Source organism: Chelmon rostratus, chromosome 11 (genome assembly GCF_017976325.1).
Source record: "Chelmon rostratus isolate fCheRos1 chromosome 11, fCheRos1.pri, whole genome shotgun sequence".
Lineage (NCBI taxonomy): Eukaryota > Metazoa > Chordata > Actinopteri > Chaetodontiformes > Chaetodontidae > Chelmon > Chelmon rostratus.
The window spans coordinates 81047-105599 of NC_055668.1; the positions used below are offsets into that span (position 1 = coordinate 81047).

The window sequence follows — 24553 nt, forward strand, 5'->3', positions numbered from 1 at the left end:
CCTGTAATTAGTGGACATTCTGCTCTACCTACCTCGACCAGGTTACTTTCTCATTTAACAACATATCTCATCCAGACAGTGCCACACACAGGCTGAGTAATGCTCCTCTTATCATCATCAGTTTTACCTCAACCAGCAGCAACAAGCAACAGGTTTGCAATCCCCCCGTCTCCAATGTTTGTGCAAAAGCTAGACTATACTGTAGTTACCAGTGGCAAGTAGCATACATAAAATGCATGTCACCTCTCTCACCTTACTGGAAGCAGACATGCAAGTATGTCTCAAGTTGGACTGTTACTTTGATCCTTCACCCCTTTTAAATGACCATTCTCCCTTTTATTTTGCTAATTTTCTGGTTTTACCTCCGTTCTCCACTCTCCTCATTTTTTAAAAATAATGACAATGATAAAAGTGTGTATTAGGTTTCATGTTTTGTCTGAAAGACAGGACGGATTATGTGCTATGTTTGCACTCACTATTGTCGGAATGTGGTATTTTTGCTGTATCCCTGTTTATCTGCCTGTTATTATACAGAACCATTTCCCCACCTCGCTTATCACATCCTGCCAAACATCTAAACTGCAGAGGAACCTCCTCCAAAGCCCGCAGCGATCACTCGCTCTCTACTACGTGTCGTCAGGCTTCTTATTCACTCCTTTATTCCTAATTGAATAAGCTTTGAATTCTGATTATTATCTATGTAAACCTTAGCCTAATTTAGTAAGAGTAGGCAATTAAATTATGTTCACCTGTTATGTCCCAGAGAGGTCTAGGTGTAAGGGAAGCAACATAATGTACTCAGGAACTGATTGTTGAGACCAGTTGGCAAATAAATAATATTCACAAACTTGAAATCAAGTACAAAATGATACCAAAGAATCAACTGAGGTGAGTAAACAAGGGAAAAGGACTGCAGATATCACCAAATCAATAAACAAAACATAAACTCTACTGCCTGCTAACTTAGGTTCACAGCTATTGTGCTGGCAATTTACTAAAATGATAGGGAAAACAAAACCTGCCTACTCAGGTGGCTGTGACTCAGGAGGTAGAGCAGTCATCCACTTATCAGAAGATCTTGAATAAAATATGAATTGCTTCATTGGTATGTGCGTGTGAGTGGTTACTGCTTGTATTGAGCAGGTGGCACCTAACCACCAGTGTACGAATGTATGTGTGAATGCTGACTTGTGTTGTAAACATGCTTAGGGTGACTAGAAAAACCCTACATCAATACAGTTGATTTACCATTTACAATGTTCTTTATTTCACATAGTAAAATCAGACACAACAGAGATGCTGCAACTCTCTTTCAAATCTTCAGTAGAAACCCTGTGAGATGCTAGTGCTCAGATGTCTCACAAGAAAACAAAATAATTGGCTGGAATTTGAGAGAACTGTGCTGTTTTCCAGTTATCAGAGCTGGCCAAATTTTTCTCTCCATCAAGATTATTTCAATCCTCAATGAAATATGAAGTTTTATCACATTGTGTCTCAGGGCCTTAAGGATTTGGAGGAGCTTTGTCAACTTTGAGAAACTTAATTGGCCTGCAAGTCTACAAATGTATAACAGCCTATATTACAAACTGGAGTTTGAAAGATGTGGGTATTAAAGAGGCAGGAAGGGTCTAATGGCAGATGCTATTGAGTATGCTATTGTGTTTCATTATGGGATGTATAGGATCCAGTGTTTTGGAGCTTGACTCATAGGGACTTAACATCACAATCCACTGATGCTTTGATTTTGACCTTTCTTTTTGTCACAAGTACAACAGCTGTGAGAAAGTACAATCCAAAATCAGCTAAGTTCAACACTTTCATGTTATAGGGGGCAATAGACATTGCAAGGCTGTAGACATTAACTCCAAATATTGTCCTAAGGAGCTGCTGTGACATTGTAGCTCTAAATGTTGACATATGGAGCTGCAATGTCATAGTAATCAATACCTAATAATATTACACTTGAATCTACATATCTTTTAGCCACAGTTTAGTATTGATATTGCACTTAGATACATTCTATGGTTTGTAACTTTTATTTGATTTACTTAAAAACCAATTCAGTGACTGTCCTTGAAAACCACCCCCCATTGAAGTCTTGCTGGGATTTAGTTACAGAAAATCCCTAATCGTAACTTCAGGTTGAACACTCTAGACAACACACCTTTCTTGAGAGATACCTTCCAGGATTTTAAAGGCCAGCATTTCCTTTAGCAGCAGTGAGAAATAACTAATTCTTAACTAACTTAACTTACTGTATTTAGTCCAAAAATGTGTGTACAGTCTGATCTGTGGATTATCCAGAGTAACAGTGCCACTATTTCTGCAAAAACATGTTGCTGTTGAATCTGTAATCAGTATCTTATATTTGTAATTTGTAATATAAAGCTGCATTCCTCACCCAGGATTCTGGTCCAGGCTCTTGTCACCTTGCATCTTGTGCATGCTGCATTGACTGCTGGTGGCTGCTTGAATCTGTCCCACCTCAAGTGTGACAATGTGAACTGGCCAGCCATACATGGACCTAGCAGCACCTCCCTTCATGAACTGTATGAGTCATGTTCTGATCTCCTCTGCATCAAGGATATTGGGAGGAAGGCTCCTTGTAGCCAATACAAACTTAGCTCTGGCTAAGTAACTCTTCTTCTTCAACTTCAGTTTTCCTATCCTGAACCAACCCCCCGGACTGCTCCCTGCCAGCTCCATCTCCTGAGTCAGCTAGCTACTGGCCAAATACCCGAATTGACTATCTTTCTGAATGAATCCTAGGAGTCCCCTTTGTGGGGGACCTATCTAGCAATTAAGATGCCCCCCACAAGAAAGCAAGGCTCCCGGTCATCAAGCTCCCTGGTCTCTTTTCTGCTTAACTTGGTCTAGAGCCAGACAGCCTTCAGACTGCTAGCTTCCAGCCAGTTGACTAGTTGTTTGGCATGAACGCAGCCAGATCAACCTGCCTGATCCTGCCCTGGAACCACTTTCTGGGAAGCTGTCCAGAGTGAAGTTTGACTCTGGCAAACATCATGCCTCTCAGCCGCCCATCTTCTTGTCCTCACCGCTGCCCATACGCTACACTCTTCTACTCCCTTATTACAAGTGGGCCCACATTCCATTGAGAAAGCCAAAACCTCACTTTAACTTTTTTAAATATTCAGGTTTGAGGTTAACATTTTTAATTAACATTTTGGATTGACTTTGGATTGCCTAATAATTGTAGTACATAGTGTAATATTCATTAGGGGAGGATTTACTGCAGGACTGTTGGATTATACTGCATTAGTTTTAGGAAGGTGGACCTAATAAACTGGGTTGATTCTAAGAGGATCTTCTGTCATATTAATGAAGATTTAATTGGCTATACTCTTATTTTAAGATTTGAGAGGATTTTAGGTCTTTCCAAGTCAAAAGGCTAAAATTTAAGTGGGGTCATGAGTGATTAATTTTAAAGTCAGTCCAGTTCTGTCAACTCCAGTCTAAATTCATAGATTCATTGGACGTCATTGGTCAGTTTATTGTATTTCACCATGATGAACCATTTGGGCTTAATACAGCTTTCCAGTTAGTCCTGGTGGATGCATGCTCAGCAGGTTTTAGCCTGATTGGTTTGTTCAGTCATAATTTAAGATCCCTTCCCCCGTGGTGATGTCAGCTCTACTCTGCTGCTCTCTGTGAGTCTTCAAGGACCTCAGGGCTTTTTTGCACTGTAGCGCACTGGCTGCGTTATATTCTCTATATCTACCTATATTATATTCAAGATTCAAGAGTTTTTATTGTCATTTAGCATGTCAATGAAATTTTCAGTGTAACCCCCATGTTAGGAACAGATAGTAAGAAAGATAAGAAGATTAGAAAGAATAAAATTTAGATAACTACAATAAAATAAAATAAACCAACATGCAATAAAAATATTCGTAAAAGCAATTAAAGCAATTATATATATGAAGGGTATCTTAACATATACTCTTAGAATCTCGCTATTTGTAAGACTGTTATAAAGTGTAAAGATTAGTTGTTGATAGAGGCTTTAATATCAGCTCTAACGACTAAATATGAGGCCTTCACACCTTTTATTTATAAGGAAAACGCCGGCGCGACGAGAGAGAGAGACAGAGAGAGAGAGAGAGAGAGAGAGAGAGAGAGAGAGAGAGAGAGAGAGAGAGAGAGATGGCCTTTCCCCACCAACAGCGCGTCATTTTTAGCTCGGGATGTCTGGAGTTGAGTTCAGAGCAGGCCAGAGTCGGTGTCTGAGAGTGTTTTCCCGTTAATTTCTTTTCGCTTGCAGGGGAAAGATTATCAGAAGGCGGGGTGAGTTGGTGAAGTTGTGTGTGGAAGGTGTGGAGGAGATGATTCCTTTAGCGGGATGTACCGAAGGAAAGTCGTGCCCAGGTTCGTTCCTTGCTGTCTCATGGTGGTCCTGTCTTTCTTTACAGAGGTAAGCTGACTGGTGCCAAACACTCTTCGCCTATATAGAGCTGATGTTTACGATTTGCCGTTAAGTCTGGACGGGGATCTGTCACGTAGTCACGGAGGACATTTTACGCCCATCTGTTTTGGCTGCGAGTGAACCGGAGAACTGAACACTTTTTTCTATGGCTCTCTAAATCCCCCCCCAAAAAAAATAATCTAAATAATCTGATTAACTGTTTACAAGCAGCAATTTGAAATAAAGAATAAAGTGGTCAAAGCAATGTCTGGCCAAGGAAGGACAGTTCAAAATTAGTCATTTGGCTAACACTGCCACATTTAGTCCCACAGTCAAATTGATCAACTTGCATTGTCATTAAAAAGAACTAAAAAAAAAAAAAAAAGTAAACCAAATGGTAGATCCACAGCATCTCTTAAATTTTTTTTTCAATGTTTAAGTAAGTGTACAATTAAGTTAATCCCGTCAGGAAATGATAGGTGGGCACTAATTTAACCCAAAGCAACAGCTTTCAGCAGGGGTAAAAGAAGGCTGTAAGCAGGAAGGGAGGACGTGGGGATGCTTGTAACATTAACCCTCACCTTCTATATGGCCTTGCTCACTTAAGACTTTTTTTCTCATAGTCGGCTCATGTAAAAACATACTAAGGAGTAAGCATTTTACCACAAATTATAATAATCATTATCTGGTGATGTGATCCGTTTCCAAATACAATTTTTACCTTATACTTTTGTTTTTGAATCTCCAGATTCTGTATGATTATCCAACAAGTCATACAGATTTGATTGCCAAGCAACCTCTGCTATGCAATAGCAAACCTCAAACATTTTACAATTACATATTTGACTCAGATAACCTAACTCCTAGCTTGCTCCAAATTGGTATGTTAATCCCTATGTGTGTAAAAACAACATAAATTTTAGAACATGTTTTCCAAAATCTACAGGTAAATGTGTCTAAAATGCAGTCTGTAAATATTTTGAAAGGTTGACTGTCAGGTTTAAGGTGTTTTAGGGTGTTCACATCTATGCTGGGTAAACATTGTAGGACATGTACCCCTTTTTATACATAGTTCCACAGTGTTGGAAGACAGGGCTGTAATTCCTGCACTGATCACCAACTTTGCATTTAAACAAACTTAAATACAAGCTGAGAGTCAGCACCTTAAGATCATAGTCACTGTATCAGTTCAGACCCAATGTCCTGGAGCACAGAGAAAACATAACATATGTTCAAATGCCACACTCTGTTCATTCTTTCATTCTTTGGCAGTTGGTCTGTTTGCTTCATATTATCAGCAGGTCAAAGTCTATACTCATTTTTATTTATATCACATACTTGCAGATAAGAGTGAAAGGTAAAGATCAGTTTAACAGCTCTTTCATGGAAAGCTTGTTACGGTTTGTGCCGCAATAAGCAAGGCCAGGACCCAGGCTACAGAGACAGACTAACAATTTTTATTCAAAAAACAGTGCAAACAAAAGAACAAAAAACACTGAGGGGAAGAGGCTATGGAGGCTGCAAAAAGACAAAATAATAATGCAATGCTGCAGGACAAAAGGGAGATACTGTCAGAAAAGCCGTGGCCTAGAGGTTGGAGAAGTGGCTTGTGATCGGAAGGTCGCCGGTTTGATTCCCCCACGGCAGAAAAATTTGGGTATTGTGGAGTATTACTTCCCCCTCCATTAGCTGGCTGGTGTGTGTGCCTTTGAGCAAGGCACTTACAGGAGGCTATTGGGAGGCACTCAAGGAGGCAGTTAAGGAGCCCACTGCTCCTGTGTGTTTTTCACTGCATGGTGCATGTTTCATGTGTGTGGGTTAAATGCAGAGAAGTAATTTCCCAGTCTTGGGATTAATAAAGTAAAAAAAAAATCACCTGAGGCAGGGGAAACACTAAAAAACTAACACTATAGTTCTAAAACACTAAAAAAAATAACAACAAACTAGAGAGCTGGAAGGAGACAAGGCACACAGTGTGGCGAGACACGTGCTGAGCTGTGGCTCTAGTGGCTGGAGGGGGCTGTCGGTGACTGGATTGAGGTTGGAAACATTAAAACACGGGGTGAACCTTGAGAGAGGTGGGGAGCTGGAGCTGGACTGTGCTGGGGTTGATGAGCTGGGCTGTCGGTGACTGGATTGAGGTGGGAAACATTAAAACACGGGGTGAACCTTGAGAGAGGCGGGGAGCTTGAGCAGGAACCAGCCACCCCTTGACCGCCTCTATCTTGGAAGGGTCGGCCCTGAGCTGCTACTTTCCTACTACGAACCGCAGGAAGTTTACAGTGGTGACATAGAATTCACATTTTTCTGCCTTTACAAATAGCTTGTTTTCTAACAATCTTTTCAATACCTGAGTGAGTGGTAATGAAATAACAAAGAATTCTATGTTTGTGGGGATTACTAGAGAGGATCAGCTTCAGTGGTGTGGTTCTGTGAGTGACCGTGTCCAAACGTTTGCCATCAATGGCTAGCACCTCTTTGGGGGAGGCCAATGGGCTCAAGGGAAGATTGTTTGCTTCAACAAAATCGGCAGGAGCGATGGTTGGAGGGCTGGTGTGGATGACAACTGGGGTACGACAAGCCTGGTTAGTCTTCCTCTCCCTCTGACTCTCTCTAATTCTATTGTCTATGCATGTGCTTAAATTAATTAGCTTGTGTGCACTCATCCTTTATGTCACCCGCTAACGCAGGCATGGGCAAACTACGGCCCGGGGGCCATATGCAGCCCGTTCAGCTTTTTACTCCGGCCCGCCAAACTTGAAGTTATAAATTATATTAATAAATCTTTTTGATGTTTTATTTTCGCTGCAATTTTGGCTTTTTCCCAATAGATGCTGCATTCTAGATACATTGAGCTTTGTTGCGGTGCGGCGTATTACTCCACAATTGCGCTTTACTCTTCGACCCTCAGCCCTTCTGTAAAGATGAGCGGAGCTAAGAAAAGAAAAGTGGACAGAGAATGTTGAGTTTTTAATAAGGATTGACAACAACTAAATATTTTTTTTTACTGAACACCAATCAACTGCTGTATGCCTGATATGCCAAGAGACTGTGGTGGTGTTTAAAGAGTATGATACAACAACAAAACTAACTCCAGACTTTGATGCGCTGGATAAAAAGGGAGACCAACAACACTGTTCCCACTGAAATTAAAAGTAAGTTTCTCCATAATGTTATGTAAAAAATGCATTTGAAAATAATTTGTTCAGCCTTACATGTTACATGTAATTTATGTTAAGGGATGCACATATGTGGTGCGCAGGTGCATGTACGTTCGCAAATGCAAAGCGATCACATATAACGCACTCCGCATACTGGCGCGTTGTCACTGTTTCGTCCTTGCGCTGGTCGTTGTTGAGTTTGGGCCTTAGGGATGATTGAATAGAAGGAGCAGGACAAGTAGACCTGCATCTCCTACCGTTTTTTAAATAAAGACAGTCAGGAGGAGAGTGATGATGATAATATCCTGAAGGATAACACAACTTTCAGTGCTTTAAAAATAATAACTGTTAGTAATAAAAAAAATATTTTATTCATTTAATTTTCAGTGTTTTAAGAGTCATTTCAATAAATAGCTCAATTCTGTGGGACTTTAAAGACAGATATTTTGTTGTAATGCTTTTGTTCATTTTCAAATGAAATTAAAGCACATGTTTTCAACATATCCCATGATATTTTATTTTCTCTTATGAGGTGGATTTCCAAAACACTCCATCCATCTGCTCCTGGTCCGCCCCCCCTGTCAAATTTTAGAACCCTTTGCGGCCCACAAGTCAAAAAGTTTGCCCACCCCTGCGCTAACCCCTTCTGAAAAAGCGCCTGTGTCGCTGACTCCCTCCACCTGCTACTGACAGCCAGAATGCCAATTGCCAAAAATGTGCTTCATCTCATCAGTAAACTGTTTGTAATCCTAAGTGATATCTGAATCCCCATTAGTAATGGCTAGAACCCAGGCTGCTGCCTGACCCGTCAGTAAGGTTATGACAAATGCAATCTGAACACTAGTGAACATAATAATAATATAAAAATTGTGCACATGTGCCTAAATCCCCTGAGTACCTGGGAGGGATAGGGATAAATGGCTCTCTTGAGCAGGCAGGCAGCGAGGGAGGCAAGGAGCCCGAGGAGGAGGAGGAGGAAGGGAGCCAATCCCTTACGGCAGAGAGCTGGCTGCCCAGCTGAGTCACATTGGCAGTTAATTGCTGCAGGTGCTCCATAACCTGTAGCAGTGTTGACTCTTGTTGACCAACAAACACTTGGGTGGAGAGAGCGTCCTCTGGACTCTCTATCTCTGCTGGGTCCATTGCGGCCGGAAGATTCTGTTACTGTTTGTGCAGCAATAATCAAGGCCAGGACCCAGGTTGCAGAGACAGAGTAACAATTTTTATTCAAAAAAGCAAAGTGCAAACAAAAGAACAACAAAAAACACTGCAAGGGGAAAAAAGGCTATGGAGGCTAAGAAAAGACAAAACTAAGAATAATGCAATGCTGCAAGACAAAAGGGAAATACTGTTAGGAAAACTCAAAATTGACAAAAATGGGAAACTCGAAAATCACCTGAGGCATTGGGAACACTCGGAGTAAAAAACTAAACTAAACAAACTCGATAAGGCACAGGAGCTGGAAGCAAGGAAGGAGACAAGGCATGCAGCGTGGCAAGACACATGTGGGCAGACAAAGAAATCTGCCGGCCCTGAGCAGGTGGAGGAGCTGGCTGACATAGCCACTGACTGACGAGCAGATGCAGCTCAGGTGTGTCTCAGAAGCAGCCAGAAGATTCAGCCCCACCCCCTTCCACAGAGGGAGAGGAGAAGAGAGAGCAGGGGGGGCACAGGCAGGACAGGAGACAAACACTACACACACGACCACAACAAAGCTGTCAAAAGTGTTTGAGAAGGACTGATTTCATGACCCCTTAATCCATCAAACCCTGTTCAAATCCAAATAGAATTATGGAAAAGAAACTGCATTAACATGGTGAAACTAAAACAATACCTGTCCACCACATTCTCTATTTTATAGAAGGAGCAATTTTTAAAAAAGCTCAAATAACTTTACTTTGCTTTAGTTACTCATATTTACTACAACAAATGAGCACAAGACTTTAATTTTCATGTTTTGGCTCTCTGGTGTCCCCATGCAGCTTCTTACTTTGCTTATGCCCCCAATGGGCCAACCATATATCAGCACTGTTACAGTCCCAGCCATATTTATATTGTATATTCTTCTTTGCATGTTGTGCAAGTCTGTTTGTGGTGGAGAGTCAGATTTTCTGGTGTATACCTGATACATACAGGTATGTATCAGGGGCCAGATGACTCCAACTTTATTGACTGCCGTTACACAGTCAGGAGCACAAATGACCCAAGTGGTTTTAATGACTGTAATATCGACTCAGTCTAGTTAATTTATGTTTTACACAGCCTCCCAACTTCTTTTGGATCAGGGCTGCACAACAAAATCAGAGCAGCAACCAAAAAAGGAACTTATTGGAGCAGTAATAGCAATAAGCCTCTCCAAAACTACACAAATACTGGAACTGTTACTTTAAGTAATCTTAAAAGAATACTTGACCTAAACCATTACACACGCACACCCTGCAGGTTTGAAAAGTGGTAAAGAAAGGTTTGCAGTTGGCTCCGGTGTATGTAGTCTGTTGAAGTGGATTACAATGGACACCCAATTTCATAACAAAAAATGTCTCGAAACATATTCCAACACAAATAGAAATGTTAAAACAGTTCCTGCAGCATAATCATCTTCTTCACAGACCATCTGTATGCTCAGTATGTTCCAAACATAATTTTGTCAAAATAGGCTTAAATATAGATCATTATAAACTCCATCCCCATATGTGTTTTGTCTTTATCACATGCCCAGGCACATACAATGAAAGTTCAAAAACGAAAGTGGGAGCAAGGGACTGATCTTTTACAACTAATACACTGTTAGCCCAGACTGAGTCTTGACTATAGTTGAGGAAAGGCTGGAATAGTCAGTTGTGTTGCAAATTCAAAATTCAACAAATTCAAACAAGGAAATTCTCATCATATGGTCCTGAGTACTTTAGATGAAAGTTGGTCTGTGGCATGAAAACAGTGTAAAAGTATTGCAGTACATCCCATGTGTGCCATCTTCTGCATTCTGCTTGTAAATCATTATGTCAGACTCAATATTTGTTCTGTGGTGTATTTTTTCCTCAGATCAATGAAGGTGGATACTTGAGTACTATGCAGAGTGCAGGTAAGGATCATCTTTTTCATGTGTGTCTGTTTTGGGGGAAAGGGTAAAGCTACATGAACCTGTCTGAAATGTGTGGTCTCATAACTACTGTAAAGTTATTGAACGGCAGCAAAACACCAGTATTTAGATGAGAAAGAGATGTAGGGCTCCACATCTGATCTATTACCATCTCCTTGGTCTTGCTGGCATTGATGTGCAAGTGGTTCAGTCCACACCAGTCAACAAAGTTGGTGATGAATTGCTGTATTCCAGTCGGTTTCCCTGTGGCACATCTGATGATGGATATCATCTGAGAACTTCTGGAGGTGGCAGGTGTCCATGTTATGTCTGAAGTCCAATGTGTGTAGTGTGAAGAGAAGAGGAGAGCACACTCTACCCTGTGGAGCCCCTGTGCTGCCACTACCACATCCAACACACAGGCACAAAGCTACACATAACGTGGTCTGTCGGTGAGGTAGTCAATGGGCTTCCGGTAGAGTGAACGCTGGCACAACTTGCTGCCACTGCTCGCTGGTAACTTCTAATTTATTTTAGCGTAAACTTCTAAAACTTGTTTTACAAGTGACTGACTGTGCAATTATCCTCACTGGGAAGATTATTTCACGTCTAACCTGCGATCGATAGTACCGCGTGGGTTTGGACTATACGTCAGCCAATCTGTCAGTGTGCTTGGCTAGCATTAGCCCACCTGCCCCGTCCTGGCTGTTGAGACTCACCTGGTGTATTCTCCCGACGTCTTCGCCTTCTGACACCTTATCTACAATGTGGATCAGCAGGATATCCATCTAGACCGTGTGTGTTTGGCTTTTCCAGTCGCCGGTCTACCACCCTGTGACGGGTCTATTTCAGTACACGGCTGCTGAGCTCCTCCGGCTACGCTGCCGCCTGTCTGAGTCTCTGCCGGTTGTACTGAACCTTCATCCAGACATCACCTTCCTGCCTTCCCGGAGATACATCCACCGGGGTTTCCAGACAGACAACTCACATTCAATACAGTCCATCTGGTCCAGCACCCGACGTCGTCCTCGCAACAGCGGACGGGACGTGGACCGCAGTGTGTTAGCCACCTTTCCCCGGTCGGCTTACACTGACACCAACTGCGACAACACCACTGTCAGCTTCGGTCTGCTAAACATCCTTGCAATGATTTACAGTAAGAAACTGAAAGTCTCGCCGTTGTCTGTCCCTGTGTTCAGCTCCTTTGAATCCACTGTGTGTGAACTGTCTGGACCTACTCCTACCATCATTGCAACTATATACCGCCCTCCCAAACCAAACAATGACTTTTTAAATGATTTTGCTGCTTTTCTCACCCATCTATCCACTCTCTCCCCAAACGCAATACTGCTGGGGGATTTTAATATTCATATAGACAACATTAATCACCCTGTTACTAGAGATTTCAGCAGCATACCAACATTCCCACACACACAAAAGGACATATTCTGGATTTAATCTGCTGCTCTGGTGTCACCCCTCTTGGCTTTAAAGCTGAGGACCTCTCAATATCTGATCACTTCCTCCTTTCATTCAACATCCCGCTAACTCTCTCGACCACTAAGCTCCCACGTGTCATTTCATTCTGTAACATTAAGGACATTAAGGATTCTCATGCTCTCTCCTCTCGAACTGGCTGCCTTCTGGACTTTCACAACCTATCCACCCCTGATGAACTGGTCTCATATTATAACACAGGACTTCATAATATTTTTAACTCCCTTGCTTCCTTAAAGACCAGGTCTGTGTCCTTCTCCACCTCCGCCCCCTAGTACATGCATGATCTTCGGCTTATGAAAGCCAAAGGTTGGCGACTTGAGCGTTTTTTTAAAAGAACTGGACTTTTTATTCATAAAGAAATGTACAACACCCATATTTTACATTATAAGGACTGTGTTATTCAATCCAAATCCCGCTACTATTCTGGTTTCTTCACGTAAAGGTAACACAAAGTCACTTTACTCACTGTTTAACAATCTCATCCGACCCCTGGATTCTCTGCCACCACATATCTACTCCACTGTCGTCTGTAACTCATTGATGTCCTTCTTTGATGCAAAAATCCACAAAATCCACCAGAGTCTCTGCCATAACCCCTCTCCTTACGTTTCACCTGCATCCCACCCAACCACTCACTCTTTTTCCACCTTTCAGCTCCCCACCCTCTCCGAAATTTCAGATATAATCCATATGTCCAAACCATCCACCTGTCAGCTGGACCCCCTCCCCACAGTTCTGGTTAAGGCCTCCCTCCCCTCTCCCCCTCATCTCTGCTATCATCCACTCCTCTCTTACCACTGGAACCGTTCCTGCATCCCTCAAAACCGCTGCAATTACCCCAATATTGAAAAAACCTGGTGCTGACCCTTCAAACTTCAATAACTTCTGTCCTATCTCTAATCTACCTTTCATCTCCAAAATTCTTGAAAAAACAGTTGCCACCCAGCTCCATTTTCACTTATCTCGCAATAATCTGTATGAATAGTTCCAGTCTGGTTTCCGCCCCCTCCATACTACAGAAACAGCACTCATTAAAATAACAAATGCTCTCCTGTTGGCATCTGATTCTGGGCTCCTCACTATTCTCATCCTCCTTGACCTGAGCGCAACATTCGATACCATCTGTCACAACAATCTACTGAACAGGTTATCTTCCATCGGCATTACTCCACCCCACTTCACTGGTTCTCATCCTATCTCACAGATCGCACACAGTTCATTCAACTCAAATCTTTCCAACCTTTCCTCCGTCAATACAGGTGTGCCCCAGGGCTCTGTGGGCCCCTGCTCTTCATTATCTACCTCCTCCCCCTTGGCAATATCTTCTGAAAATATAACATTCATTTCCTCTGCTACGCGGATGACACCTAGCTGTACCTCTCAAGTAAACCTTCTTCCACTTACCACTTACCTTACTGACTGCATTACTGAAGTAAAAACCTGGCTCACCTCAAATTTCCTCCAATTAAACAGTGACAAAACTGAGGTTCTCCTCATCGGCACTAAATCAACACTATCCAAACCAGACAGCTTTTCTATTCAAATTGACAACTCCTCTATCTCCCCCTCCCCACACGTTAAGAGTCTGGGTGTCATCCTCGACAGCACTCTGTCTTTCAAATCGCACATCAATGATGTTATCCGGTCTACTTACTTTCACCTACGCAACATTAATCGCCTTCGCCCCTCCCCCACCCCCCATACCACTGCCATCCTTGTCCATAGCCTTGTCACTTCTCGTCTGGATTACTGTAATTCCCTTCTATTTGGTCTTCCTGTCAAGTCACTTCATAAACTTCAACTGGTTGCTTATCCTACTTGAGGTCAACTGGTCAGTCTGATTTTACACTAATTTGTTTTGTCACTTCTTTATTTTATTTTATTGTGTTTTATCGTATTGTTGTTTGATATTCCTTGTGATGTTAAGTGTCCTTGAGTGTCCTGAAAGGCGCTTTTAACAAATAAAATGTATGATTATTATTATTAGTATTATTAATGGTCCAAGCAACCAGGTGGCAGTCTACTTCAGCTCCCTCCAGCTTCCCCCTCAGCAGTGATGTTTGCATTGCATTGAAAGCAAAAAACCGGGACCCTCACAGTGCTCATAGTGCTCTCCAGATGGGAAAGAGATCTGTGCAGTCCTCCTTGCTTGGTTGGTATGCAAATTGTAGGTGGTCCAGCTCGCTGCTCACCAGGTGACGGTGGTGGTTGAGTATAAACGTCTCCAGGGTCTTCATCGGGTGGGAAATTAAGGCCACCGGCCTGAAGTGGGTTGGCTCTCTGGGATGCACAGTCTTTGGAACAGGAACCACACAGGAAGTTTCCCACAGGGCTGGAAATCTCCAGATTGAACATGATTGCTCAGGTTGAAGATGTGCAGAACGACCCTGCAGAGCTTATCTGCACAATCCCTGAGCAGTCTGGAGCTGATTCCATTAGGGCCAGTGGAGAAGCTGGGGGGGGGGCTGTCCAAACCTTTGTGGCGTCGTTCCCCTGGGGTCACAATGTCTGAAGCCGTGAGACTGCTGTGTGTAGGAGCTTGCATGCTTACGCAGCATCGGCCAAGGGGGGCGTGTACACCATTCAACAAACAAAGAAAAGTGGTCAATGTGCTGCCATCTCATTTAAGCATGTGCACTTCTCTGTTCACATACTTTTGGTCTTCCTTTTCTGGTTCTGGCCATTTATTTTCCATGAATCTTAATACAGCAGCATACACAAACAAAGCAAACACTTTACAAACTTAAGGAAATGGTTTCCATAGTCTGGTGCAGAACTTGACTAGCCTGCACAGAGCCCTGATTTCATCCTCATTTAACACCTTCAAGAAAACCAGAGCACCAATTCTGACCTTATCGCACGACATCAGGTGGTTAAATCTTGTCCAATCACTTTTTTTTATTTTATATTTGTGATTAATTTGTAATTACTGACAGCTGGTAGAAGTTTGTTTTAACTCTCTATCTCATCAGCTCAGCTTCCTGCTCTCTCCCCTCCAGTCATGGCATGTACACAATAAACCAGTGTGGTTCACTGTTCTACCCCCACCCCCACCGGCAGTCTGTCTATCCATCCTATGCCCATAGCTCACACTCACAGTTAAAGCAGTGGAGTCCCTGTAGATTTCCTGAATTTCATGCTTCTTGCCTCACGGCAATGAGGATTCGCCTCGACTAGGAAGAAAGATCCATTCACTTTATACTCAGATACTCCCACTGGAATAGATGAGTTGACTGCTGAATATTTTATGCTTGAGAGTTGCATTGGCAAGACCCTACATGTGCCAATCTTGAGTAATCGACTGTAGGATTCTTAGTAAATCAGGGATGTTCTTATTTCATTTCATTTATCCATTTATAAGGTCAATGTACATTAATCTGCATATCTAAAAATGTGCTAATGTAAGTCAGCTGGCCAATTTTCAACTCCAGTCTTTTGGCAAGATATTTTGAAGCCAATTAAGCAAAAACCAAGGTGTGTTTGTGTGTGTTTGAACCTGTCACATAGGAACTCCCCTGGGAGCAGTGTTATAGATCAGTTTTATAGCTGGCGGTGCTTTTGGGAGCTCTTAGCTGTCTTCCTTGCATGTCAGCCACAGCATTGTCTTGTTAAACCACCATCTGCCCAGCAGATGAAAGTGTCATGTAAAATGAATTAGAAGAATAGAATGTAGAATTAGTTTTTACCGATCATTACAGGATCCCATACCTGAGGAAAAGTTCTGAAGCTGCTTCTGATCCCACTAATGAAGTGTGAAAACTATCCAGTCAGCTCCTAATGCCAAAAAAATAAAATCCTAGTGGAAAAAAGACAGTGATCACTTGAGCAGCTAAGTATTTTGTTTATCCTAGAGGCTCATGTATGCTATTGACTTATTTATGGGACAGTCAACAACAAACAAGCCTGTTGTAAAAGAATGTCCAGCGACCCGCTGTGCTGCAGACTGAATGCTTTCCTGTCTTTTGGGCTGATGAAAAAACAGCCTGAGGCAAGACTGAGAGGGAGTGTGTGTGTGTGTGTGTGTGTGTGCAGGTCTCTAGGCACAGATAAGACTCGACTCCAACAGTGGCTCAAGCTTTTGATTTTCAATCATCCAAAACAAAACTCAAAATCATCTCCAGTTCTTGGCCTGGCTGGTCTGGAGAGCTTCACCGTCTTGCTGCCATGTGCAACTTCTTCCATGAGAGTTTTTTTTTCGACAGGCCCAGCACACTACTGCTTAAGAGAGAGAAAAGGTAATCAGCAGAGTGAAAACACCTGACAAGCTCTGGCACTGACTCCCTGAGCCATTCCCCCACCTCCCTCCTGCAGCTCGGTCTAAACCATGCCCCTCCTCCACACTGCGTTTGAATGGTTATTGCTCCTGATAAGCAGGTGGCACCTTGCATAGTAGCCTCTGCTACCAGTGTATGTGTGTGTCTATGCTGTTGTAAAGCTCTACGAATGGTCGGTCAGACTAGAAAAGCACTATATAAATTCAGTCCATTTACCAGTCAGGAAAAGGAAACCTATGTCAGAAGGCAGAACAACAATGACATGCACAGCATTTGCTTTAATCAAAAAAGTGTCTGGAAATGACAGCTGTCAGATAAATGTAGTGGAGTAAAGGTATAAAGTAGCAAAAAAAAGCAAAATACAAGTTTCTCAATATTGTTCTTCAGCACAACACATACACAATACTAAAATACTTACAATAATTAAATGTATGTAGTTAATTTCTGTCACTGCAGAAAATTAACGGGATCTGGGTGGGAATTTTAATAACATTTCAGTGCATGTTGCTAATCCAATATCATTTTTAATGTAGTGTGTCCATTGTGAGTTTTAAGTGCATCCATTATACTATGAAGATAATGTGAGATATGAATAATTTATGTATGTTATGTTTTTATTAGTTTTCACAGACAAGACATTATTTACACAGAGTAGGGAGGTTTGACCCTTTAAACCACAGGTTTATTCGTTTCTTTCCAAGTTGTGATAAGTTTGTTGAAATCATCTTATTATTCTGTGTCTGCAGCTTTGATCTCCTGTACTGAAGGTTTTACACAACTGGGCTACTATAATGGCTCAGTTTCCCACACGGACTCAGGCTCCCCCTGCCTGAAGTGGACAGACTTCCCAGGCTACATGCAGCAGTACCCAGGCCGAGGCCTAGGGGACCACAGCTTCTGCCGAAGCCCAGACCGAGAGACCAACCCCTGGTGCTTCTTCAGACAGAGCTCTGGTGCCATCAGCTGGGCATACTGTGACTGCCATCGGGGTGAGCTGAGGGAGGGCACCTGGAGCCAGATGCATAGAACTCTGTAGATTCACGAATAAAACTGTGTGTACACACAAAGATTTAAAAAATGCACACGTATTCTTTTTGACAGATTTGTAAAACCACATGTGTGCCTGATTCCAATTTCAATAAAATCAATATCAATCAATGTGGACCTTGGTGTATTTACACAAGCTTCATTCCCACTTCAGTAGCCATTCATGGATGTAGAAACGCCCATAAGTGTTTGTTTGCATATTGATACTATGCTTGCTCCATCACTCATTAGATCTGTCAATGAGAAGAAGAGAAAAGAATGACAAATTTAAGCACTCAAATAATATCAAATTCAATTTATAAGTGTGCCTTTGAGTAGCATTTTACAGGACACAGTGTGTACTGCAAAGTAATAATATAATCAATTGAACTGGCAAAAAACCTAATTAACTGATTTACTATATGGCTACATCCATCTCTCACATTATATTTTATTCCCTCTCCCCTTATCATTTCATCCACAGCTATCTCTTGAAAATCATGTGTACCCCTGGTCTAGTCAAGTATGCATAAAGGTGCACATATTCTCACTGCCCATTCTTCTTTAAAAAATACAGTTTATATGTGGGAAAAAGCATATTGATTTTTGTGTGTACACATTGTTTATACATCTAGCACTTGATATCTTGAGGATGGATGCATAGATGGATGGACAAATGGATTGATGGATGTCACCATAGTGGGCATAATGGGATAATGCTGTGTGTTAATTTGATTATTATAATATGGTAAATGGACTGTATTTTCATAGCACTTTTCTAGTCTTGCGACCACTCAAAACGCTTTACAACATGAGCCTGCATTCACCCGTGGTAGCTAGGCCACCTGCTCATTACGAGCATCGAGAGCAACTTGGGGTTCAGTATCTTGCTCAAGGATAAAACAAAACAAAGACGAGATTATTAAATTTACAAACAAAAAACACTCACAAAGAGGAACAAGGCTTACAAGAACAATAGCGCTGTGGCTGTGGCAAAGGGCAAGGGAACAGGGGACAGGCTCGTGTGAATCGGCCTACGGACAAAGACACACTGGCACAAGAGAAGGGAGACGCCCACAATTTAACACGTGGAGGGTAATCAGGAACAGGTGGAGACAACAGGTGATCAGGGCGGACACACAGGTGACACATGAGGAAGGGCAAGTGCTCTGAAATGAGAGGAGAATTAGACCTTCAAAATAAAACAGGAAATGACAAAACAGAAAACCCCAAGACGAGACAAACCTCACCACGGTGTGACAGGCATGGCTGCATTGTTTTCTGGCTCCATCACAGCTGCCAGATACAATACATTGCAGAACAACCAGGAATGCGCTCATTATTTATAAAGGTACCAAACTAAAAAAAAAAGTTATTTGTTAATTTTTCCATATATTGCAACTGGTTTACCTGTGTGAATTCTTCCTGTATCATTTGCAGGTGCAGCCAGATTGGTGGGGGGGTCATCAGGCAACAGTGGGCGTCTGGAAATCTACTTGAATGGCCAGTGGGGGGCAGTATGTGACACACACTGGACTGACCGTGATGCCAGCGTCATATGCAGACAGCTCAGACTGGGGTGAGAGCAATGTTACAGAGCCAGACATGTTTCTAATGAAAATTTACATGTGGAGATGACTACTCAAAGCCATGGTTGTGAACAGCAATGAAAAGCTGCTGACTTATTGTAGGGTTTGGATGTGCTCAACCTCTACAAACTGGATGAACCAGGCAGAATCAAAGGGCACGTGGCAGATTGCAGCAGATTGCAGCAGATTGCAGCAGAGCAGAGCCCCCCCCACCTGCCCACACTTAACTTAAAACACACACACACGTGTATAATTTAACACACTGACACTTATTTTACACAATGCAAATAACTACAGCCTGACAAAGTTAACAAAACCACCTAATACTCTAAAGAAACACTAAACAATGACCAAACTCAACAAAAATCCCCCTACAACTCCTCCCCTCTCTCCTCTATGATCCCCCTGCTTAACCTAATAAGGTAAATGACAACTGCTGGTATGCTGCGGCCGCATCTTCATGTGTGCACTCCATGAAGTGCCTAACCCCTAAAATGGATCTCAGAGAGAGAGATAGAGAGAGAGAGCAGTTAACTAGTGTCTTTTACAACAAACAAAACAAAAAAAACTTGCTGTGTCAGTCTGTAATTGTCAATTTGCATGTTTCACTCTTAGTGAGGGGGATGCTTCCCAGCTCCCTCACACTAATACAGGTTTGAAGCAACTTGGCACTTCCATTTTTTCCTCACTACATTTCAGCCTTTTACACATCTGTTTTTAGCTGACAGCTGTACTTACAAAACACATCCATTTAAAAAAATTACAGTAAAACAGATAGAAAGATAGGATAAGATAATATAATCTGGTTCAGAAATTGCTCCATCCATTTTTGCACCATCCTCTTCTCCACCACCACCTCTAGTGGCGGCAGGGTAGCTCCCTGAACAGAGCTGACCTTTCTGATCAGTCTGGGTCGCCAGCTCTGATGGTAGTTCCACAGTACTTTACAGCAAAGAAAACAATTCTTAGAACAACAGATAAAAGATCACACATCAAAGAACCTGCATTTCTTCAGGAAGTAGAGTCCACTCTGTCCTTTCCTGTAAACTCTGTTTCCACTCCAGTCATGTCTGTTGTCAAGATGAACTCTAAGGTATTTGTATGTATCCACCACCTCCACCTCCTCTCCCAGAATGTTAATGGGGTCAGCTTCTTGGTTTTGGTCACGTTCAGTAGTAGATGGTTCCCTCTGTGCCACTCGGAAATATTGGCCACCAGGTCCCTGTGTGTGGGCCCCCACAGTGTCATGCAGGGGGTGAGAAGGGTTGTCAATGATAGATGTCAGCTTGGATAATATCCTCCTCTCACCATGTCCTCAATGGTGTTCAGAGGTCAGTCCAGGACAGAGCCAGCTCTCCTGACCAGTTTAGCAGCCAGGTGGCAATCTACTCCAGCTCCCTCCAACTTCCCCCTCAGCAGTGATGGTTGGATTGTGTTAAAAGCACTGGAGAAGTCAAAAAACAAGACCATCACAGTGCTTCCAGTGCTCTCCCGGTAGGAAAGCGATCAGGGCAGCAGGTAGATGACTGCGTCCTCCACACCAATGCCTGGTCAGTGTGCAAATTGTTGGGGTTCAGCTCCCTGCTCACCAGGTGATGGAGGGGGTTGAGCATAATCCTCTCCAGAGTCTTAATTGAGTGGGAAGTTAAGGCCACTGGCCTGAAGTGGTTGGGCTCCCTGGGATGCACAGTCTTTGGAACAGGAACCACACAGGAAGTTTCCCACAGGGCTGGAAATCTCCAGATTGAACATGATTGCTCAGGTTGAAGATGTGCAGAACGACCCTGCAGGGCTTATCTGCACAATCCCTGAGCAGTCTGGAGCTGATTCCATTAGGGCCAGTGGAGAAGCTGGGGGGGGGGGCTGTCCAAACCTTTGTGGCGTCGTTCCCCTGGGGTCACAATGTCTGAAGCCGTGAGACTGCTGTGTGTAGGAGCTTGCATGCTTACGCAGCAGTCTTTGGAACTGGAACCACACAGGGAGTGTTCCACGGGGCTGGAAATATCTCCGGATTGAGGCTCATGTTGAAGACGTGCAGAACGACCCTGCAGAGCTGATCTACACAGTCCCTGAGCAGTCTGGAGTTGAGTAGGGGAAGAAGTGGTGCGACGAGGGAGCTGCGGATGTCAGGGATGCTCTGGGAGGGAGGGAAGGGGTGCAGAGAGGTAACGCCGTCTGGTCTGGACTCTGGTGGGTGGGGGAGGGATGGTTCACGGCTCACCTGAGGGGATGGTTCAGAAAGAGCCAGCTCTGACGATAAGTTTTTTCAAAGAGGAAAAATTTAAGCCTGCTCTCAAATGTGAACAATGAGAGATACTTATCAAAGTCAAGTCAAAGTCAAAGTCAGCTTTATTGTCAATTCTGCCATATGTACAAGACAAACAGAGAATCGAAATTGCGTTACTCTCAACCTCTGTGACAAGACATATATTAAAAATAAATAAATAAATTATATATATGTATATATATGTGTATAAGTGTGTGTGTGTGTATATATATATATATATATATATATATATATATATATATTCAAGATTCAAGAGTCTTTATTGTCATTGAGCATGTCAATGAAATTTCATTGCAACCCCCATGTTAGGAACAGATAGTAAGAAAGATAAGAAGATTAGAAAGAATAAAATGAAGATAACTACAATAAAATTAAATAAACATGCAGTAAAAATATTCGTTAAAACAATCAAAAAATGAATGAATGAAGAATGAAAATATACTAAGGCAATAAAATATACTAAACAATAAACAATAAAATATGGAAGTGAAATGTGCAAACAGAATAAAATATACAAGCAGAATAAAATATACACAGTGAAATGTACCGACAGAATAAAATATACCAGTGGACAATAAAATATACCAATGAAAATGAAATGTGCCAATATACTAAAATGTGTATAATTTAGTTAAGTGTATGTGTGTACCTAAAAGTTAAGTACACAGAAGGTGCAGGTGGAGGTGGAGGTGTAAAGTGCGGTGTGCAGTGGTTCACAGTTCTCACAGTCTCTCACTGCAGTGAGGGGCTGCTGGGGGTGATAGCTCTAACAGCTCTGGGGAAGAAGCTGTCCCTCAGTCTGTTCGTGGTGGTGCGGATGTTCCTGTACCGCTTTCCTGATGGAAGCGGTACAAACAGTCTGTGGCCTGGTTGGCTGGGGTCCATGGAGATGGATCTCGCCCTCTTCCTGACCCGGCCTTCATATATAGAGTCTAGGTCAGGAAGGGGGCAGCCCACGATGCCCTGTGCAGTTTTAACCACCCGTGCCAGTTGTTTCCTCTCCTGTGCCGTGCAGTTGCCATACCACACTGTCACACTAAGGCAGAGGATGCTTTCAATCGTGGCCCTGTAGAAATTGACGAGCAATTGAGAGGAGAGTCCAGCCCATTTCAGTTTCCTGAGGAAGAAGAGCCTTTGTTGTGCCTTCTTCACCAGGCGGGAGGTGTTCATGGACCAGGAGAGGTCAGATGTGATGTGGAGACCCAGGAACATGATGAAATCCACAATGACCTCCTTGGTCTTCCCTGTGTTCAGCACCAGGTTGTTGGCTGAACACCACTGGGTGAGCTGGTGTATCTCCTCTCTGTAGTGGGTCTCGTTGTTATCTGAGATGAGACCCACTACTGTAGCGTCGTCCGCAAACTTCACGACTGTGTTGGTGGGGTGTATGGCAGCACAGTCGTGAGTAAACATGGTGAAGAGGGCTGGGCTGAGCACACAACCCTGTGGCGTGCCAATGCTGAGGACCAGAGAGGATGATGTGATGTTCCCTATTCTCACCACCTGAGGCCTGTTGGTGAGAAAGTCTCTGATCCAGTGGCACAGAGACGCAGGCAGACCCACTGCGTGTAGCTTCAGCGCCAGCTTGTCTGGGATGACGGTGTTAAAAGCTGAGCTAAAGTCTACAAATAGCATCCTGACATAGGTGTTGGGCTGCTGCAGGTGGGTCAGGGCTGTGTGCAGGGTGATGGAGACAGCATCCTCTGTGGACCGATTCCCTCTATAGGCGAACTGAAGGCTGTCTAGGTCCGAGGGGATGTAGCCTCTGATGTACCTGAGAATAATCCGCTCAAAGCACTTCATGATTACCGGGGTCAGAGCAACAGGCCGGTAGTCATTCAGGCAGGTGATGAATGTCTTCTTCGGTACCGGAATGATGGTGGAGGACTTGAGGCACTCAGGAACCGTAGACAGCTGCAGGGACAGGTTGAAAATGTCCAGGAACACTCCTGCTAGCTGGTCAGCGCATGTCCTCAAAGTCTTGCCTGACAGCTTATCCGGTCCTGCAGCTCTGCGGGTGTTGATCCTCCTCAGGGTGGATGTCACCTGGTGTTGCTGCAGGACGAGGGGCTGGTGCTGCTCCTCCAGCCGGGGTAGGTGTGTGACTTCTCTGCTGCCTGATGTGTGGAAGCGGGCAAAGAAGCTGTTTAAGGTGTCAGGCAGGGTGGGGTCGTGGCTGGCGAGCTGAGTGTTAGGCTTATAGTCTGTTATGGTTCTGATGCCTCTCCCCATGTTCTGGGGGTTGTTGTTATTGAAGTGATCTTCAATTTTGTTTTTGTACTGGAGCTTGGCCTGCTTGATTCCTTTCTTTCAGCTCTGCTCGAGCCCTGCTATAAGCCAGCCTGTCTCCAGCTCTGTAAGCAGTATCCCGGGCTTTCAGCAGGGACCGCACTGTGCTGTCCAGCCAAGGTTTCTGGTTGGGAAACACTGTGATGGTCTTGACTGGGAGGACAGCATCAGTGCAGAACTGAACATAGGACAATACAGATGAAGTGTACTCCTCAAGGTCTGCCTCTTCTCTGAACACAGTCCAGTCTGTCAGCTCAAAGCAGTCCTGAAGTGCAGAGGAGGCCTCCTGAGTCCATATCTGTACTGTCCTGGTGGTCGGCTTTGTTCTGCAGGCCAGAGGCTTGTAGGCAGGAATGAGTTTCAAAATATATATATATATGTCCAAGCATCCAAGATTCAAGCAAGCATACAAGTACAAGTATAGATTGAGAGTAATTCTGATTCTGAATTCCGATTTTTTACTATGATTTTGTAGTTGTGGTTATTTTACATAGTTTTACTACAACTTTTATGTAAAGAATCCAAATACATACCACCAGTGCTTTTTGAGCTTAGAATTGTCATTTAGATACTTTTTTACTTTTTTGACAATTCCATTGGCCTTGTATGATGTTTGCCTTGAGGGTAGGAGCCTGCATGTGTGTTTAAAAGAGTGTCTCTGTGTATCTGCTGTCAATGTAGTGAGATTGGTACAGCCCTGCAGCATTCCTACTTTGGCCTGGGCTCTGTCTTCCACTATGAGCGTCTGGGTTGCCGTGGTAATGAGAATTCCCTACTGGAGTGCAGGAGTAGGAAGTATGTCACCAGCGACTGCAACCATGGCAACGAAGCAGGAGTGGTTTGTGCTGAACCTGAAGGTGAGGCCAGAGAGTCACCTCAGATTGGCTATGATAATATTGGCTATGTGTGATAACGTGTGTCAAATTGT

The 24553-nt window shown here is 43.2% G+C and overlaps 1 protein-coding gene across 1 annotated transcript in view; it reads left to right on the forward strand.

Annotated features, from left to right (window-relative positions):
• Positions 1 to 4212: 4212 nt before the first annotated feature.
• The window catches only part of si:ch211-51a6.2 (neurotrypsin), a 77685-nt gene continuing 57344 nt past the window's right edge, over positions 4213 to 24553 (forward strand). Inside the window, exons 1-5 of the mRNA XM_041946884.1 lie at positions 4213 to 4429; positions 10624 to 10663; positions 17181 to 17423; positions 18901 to 19039; positions 24307 to 24482. Of these exons, the coding sequence (XP_041802818.1) occupies positions 4358 to 4429; positions 10624 to 10663; positions 17181 to 17423; positions 18901 to 19039; positions 24307 to 24482 (670 nt within the window). The 5' untranslated portion in view covers positions 4213 to 4357. The remainder of the gene's footprint in view (positions 4430 to 10623; positions 10664 to 17180; positions 17424 to 18900; positions 19040 to 24306; positions 24483 to 24553) is intronic.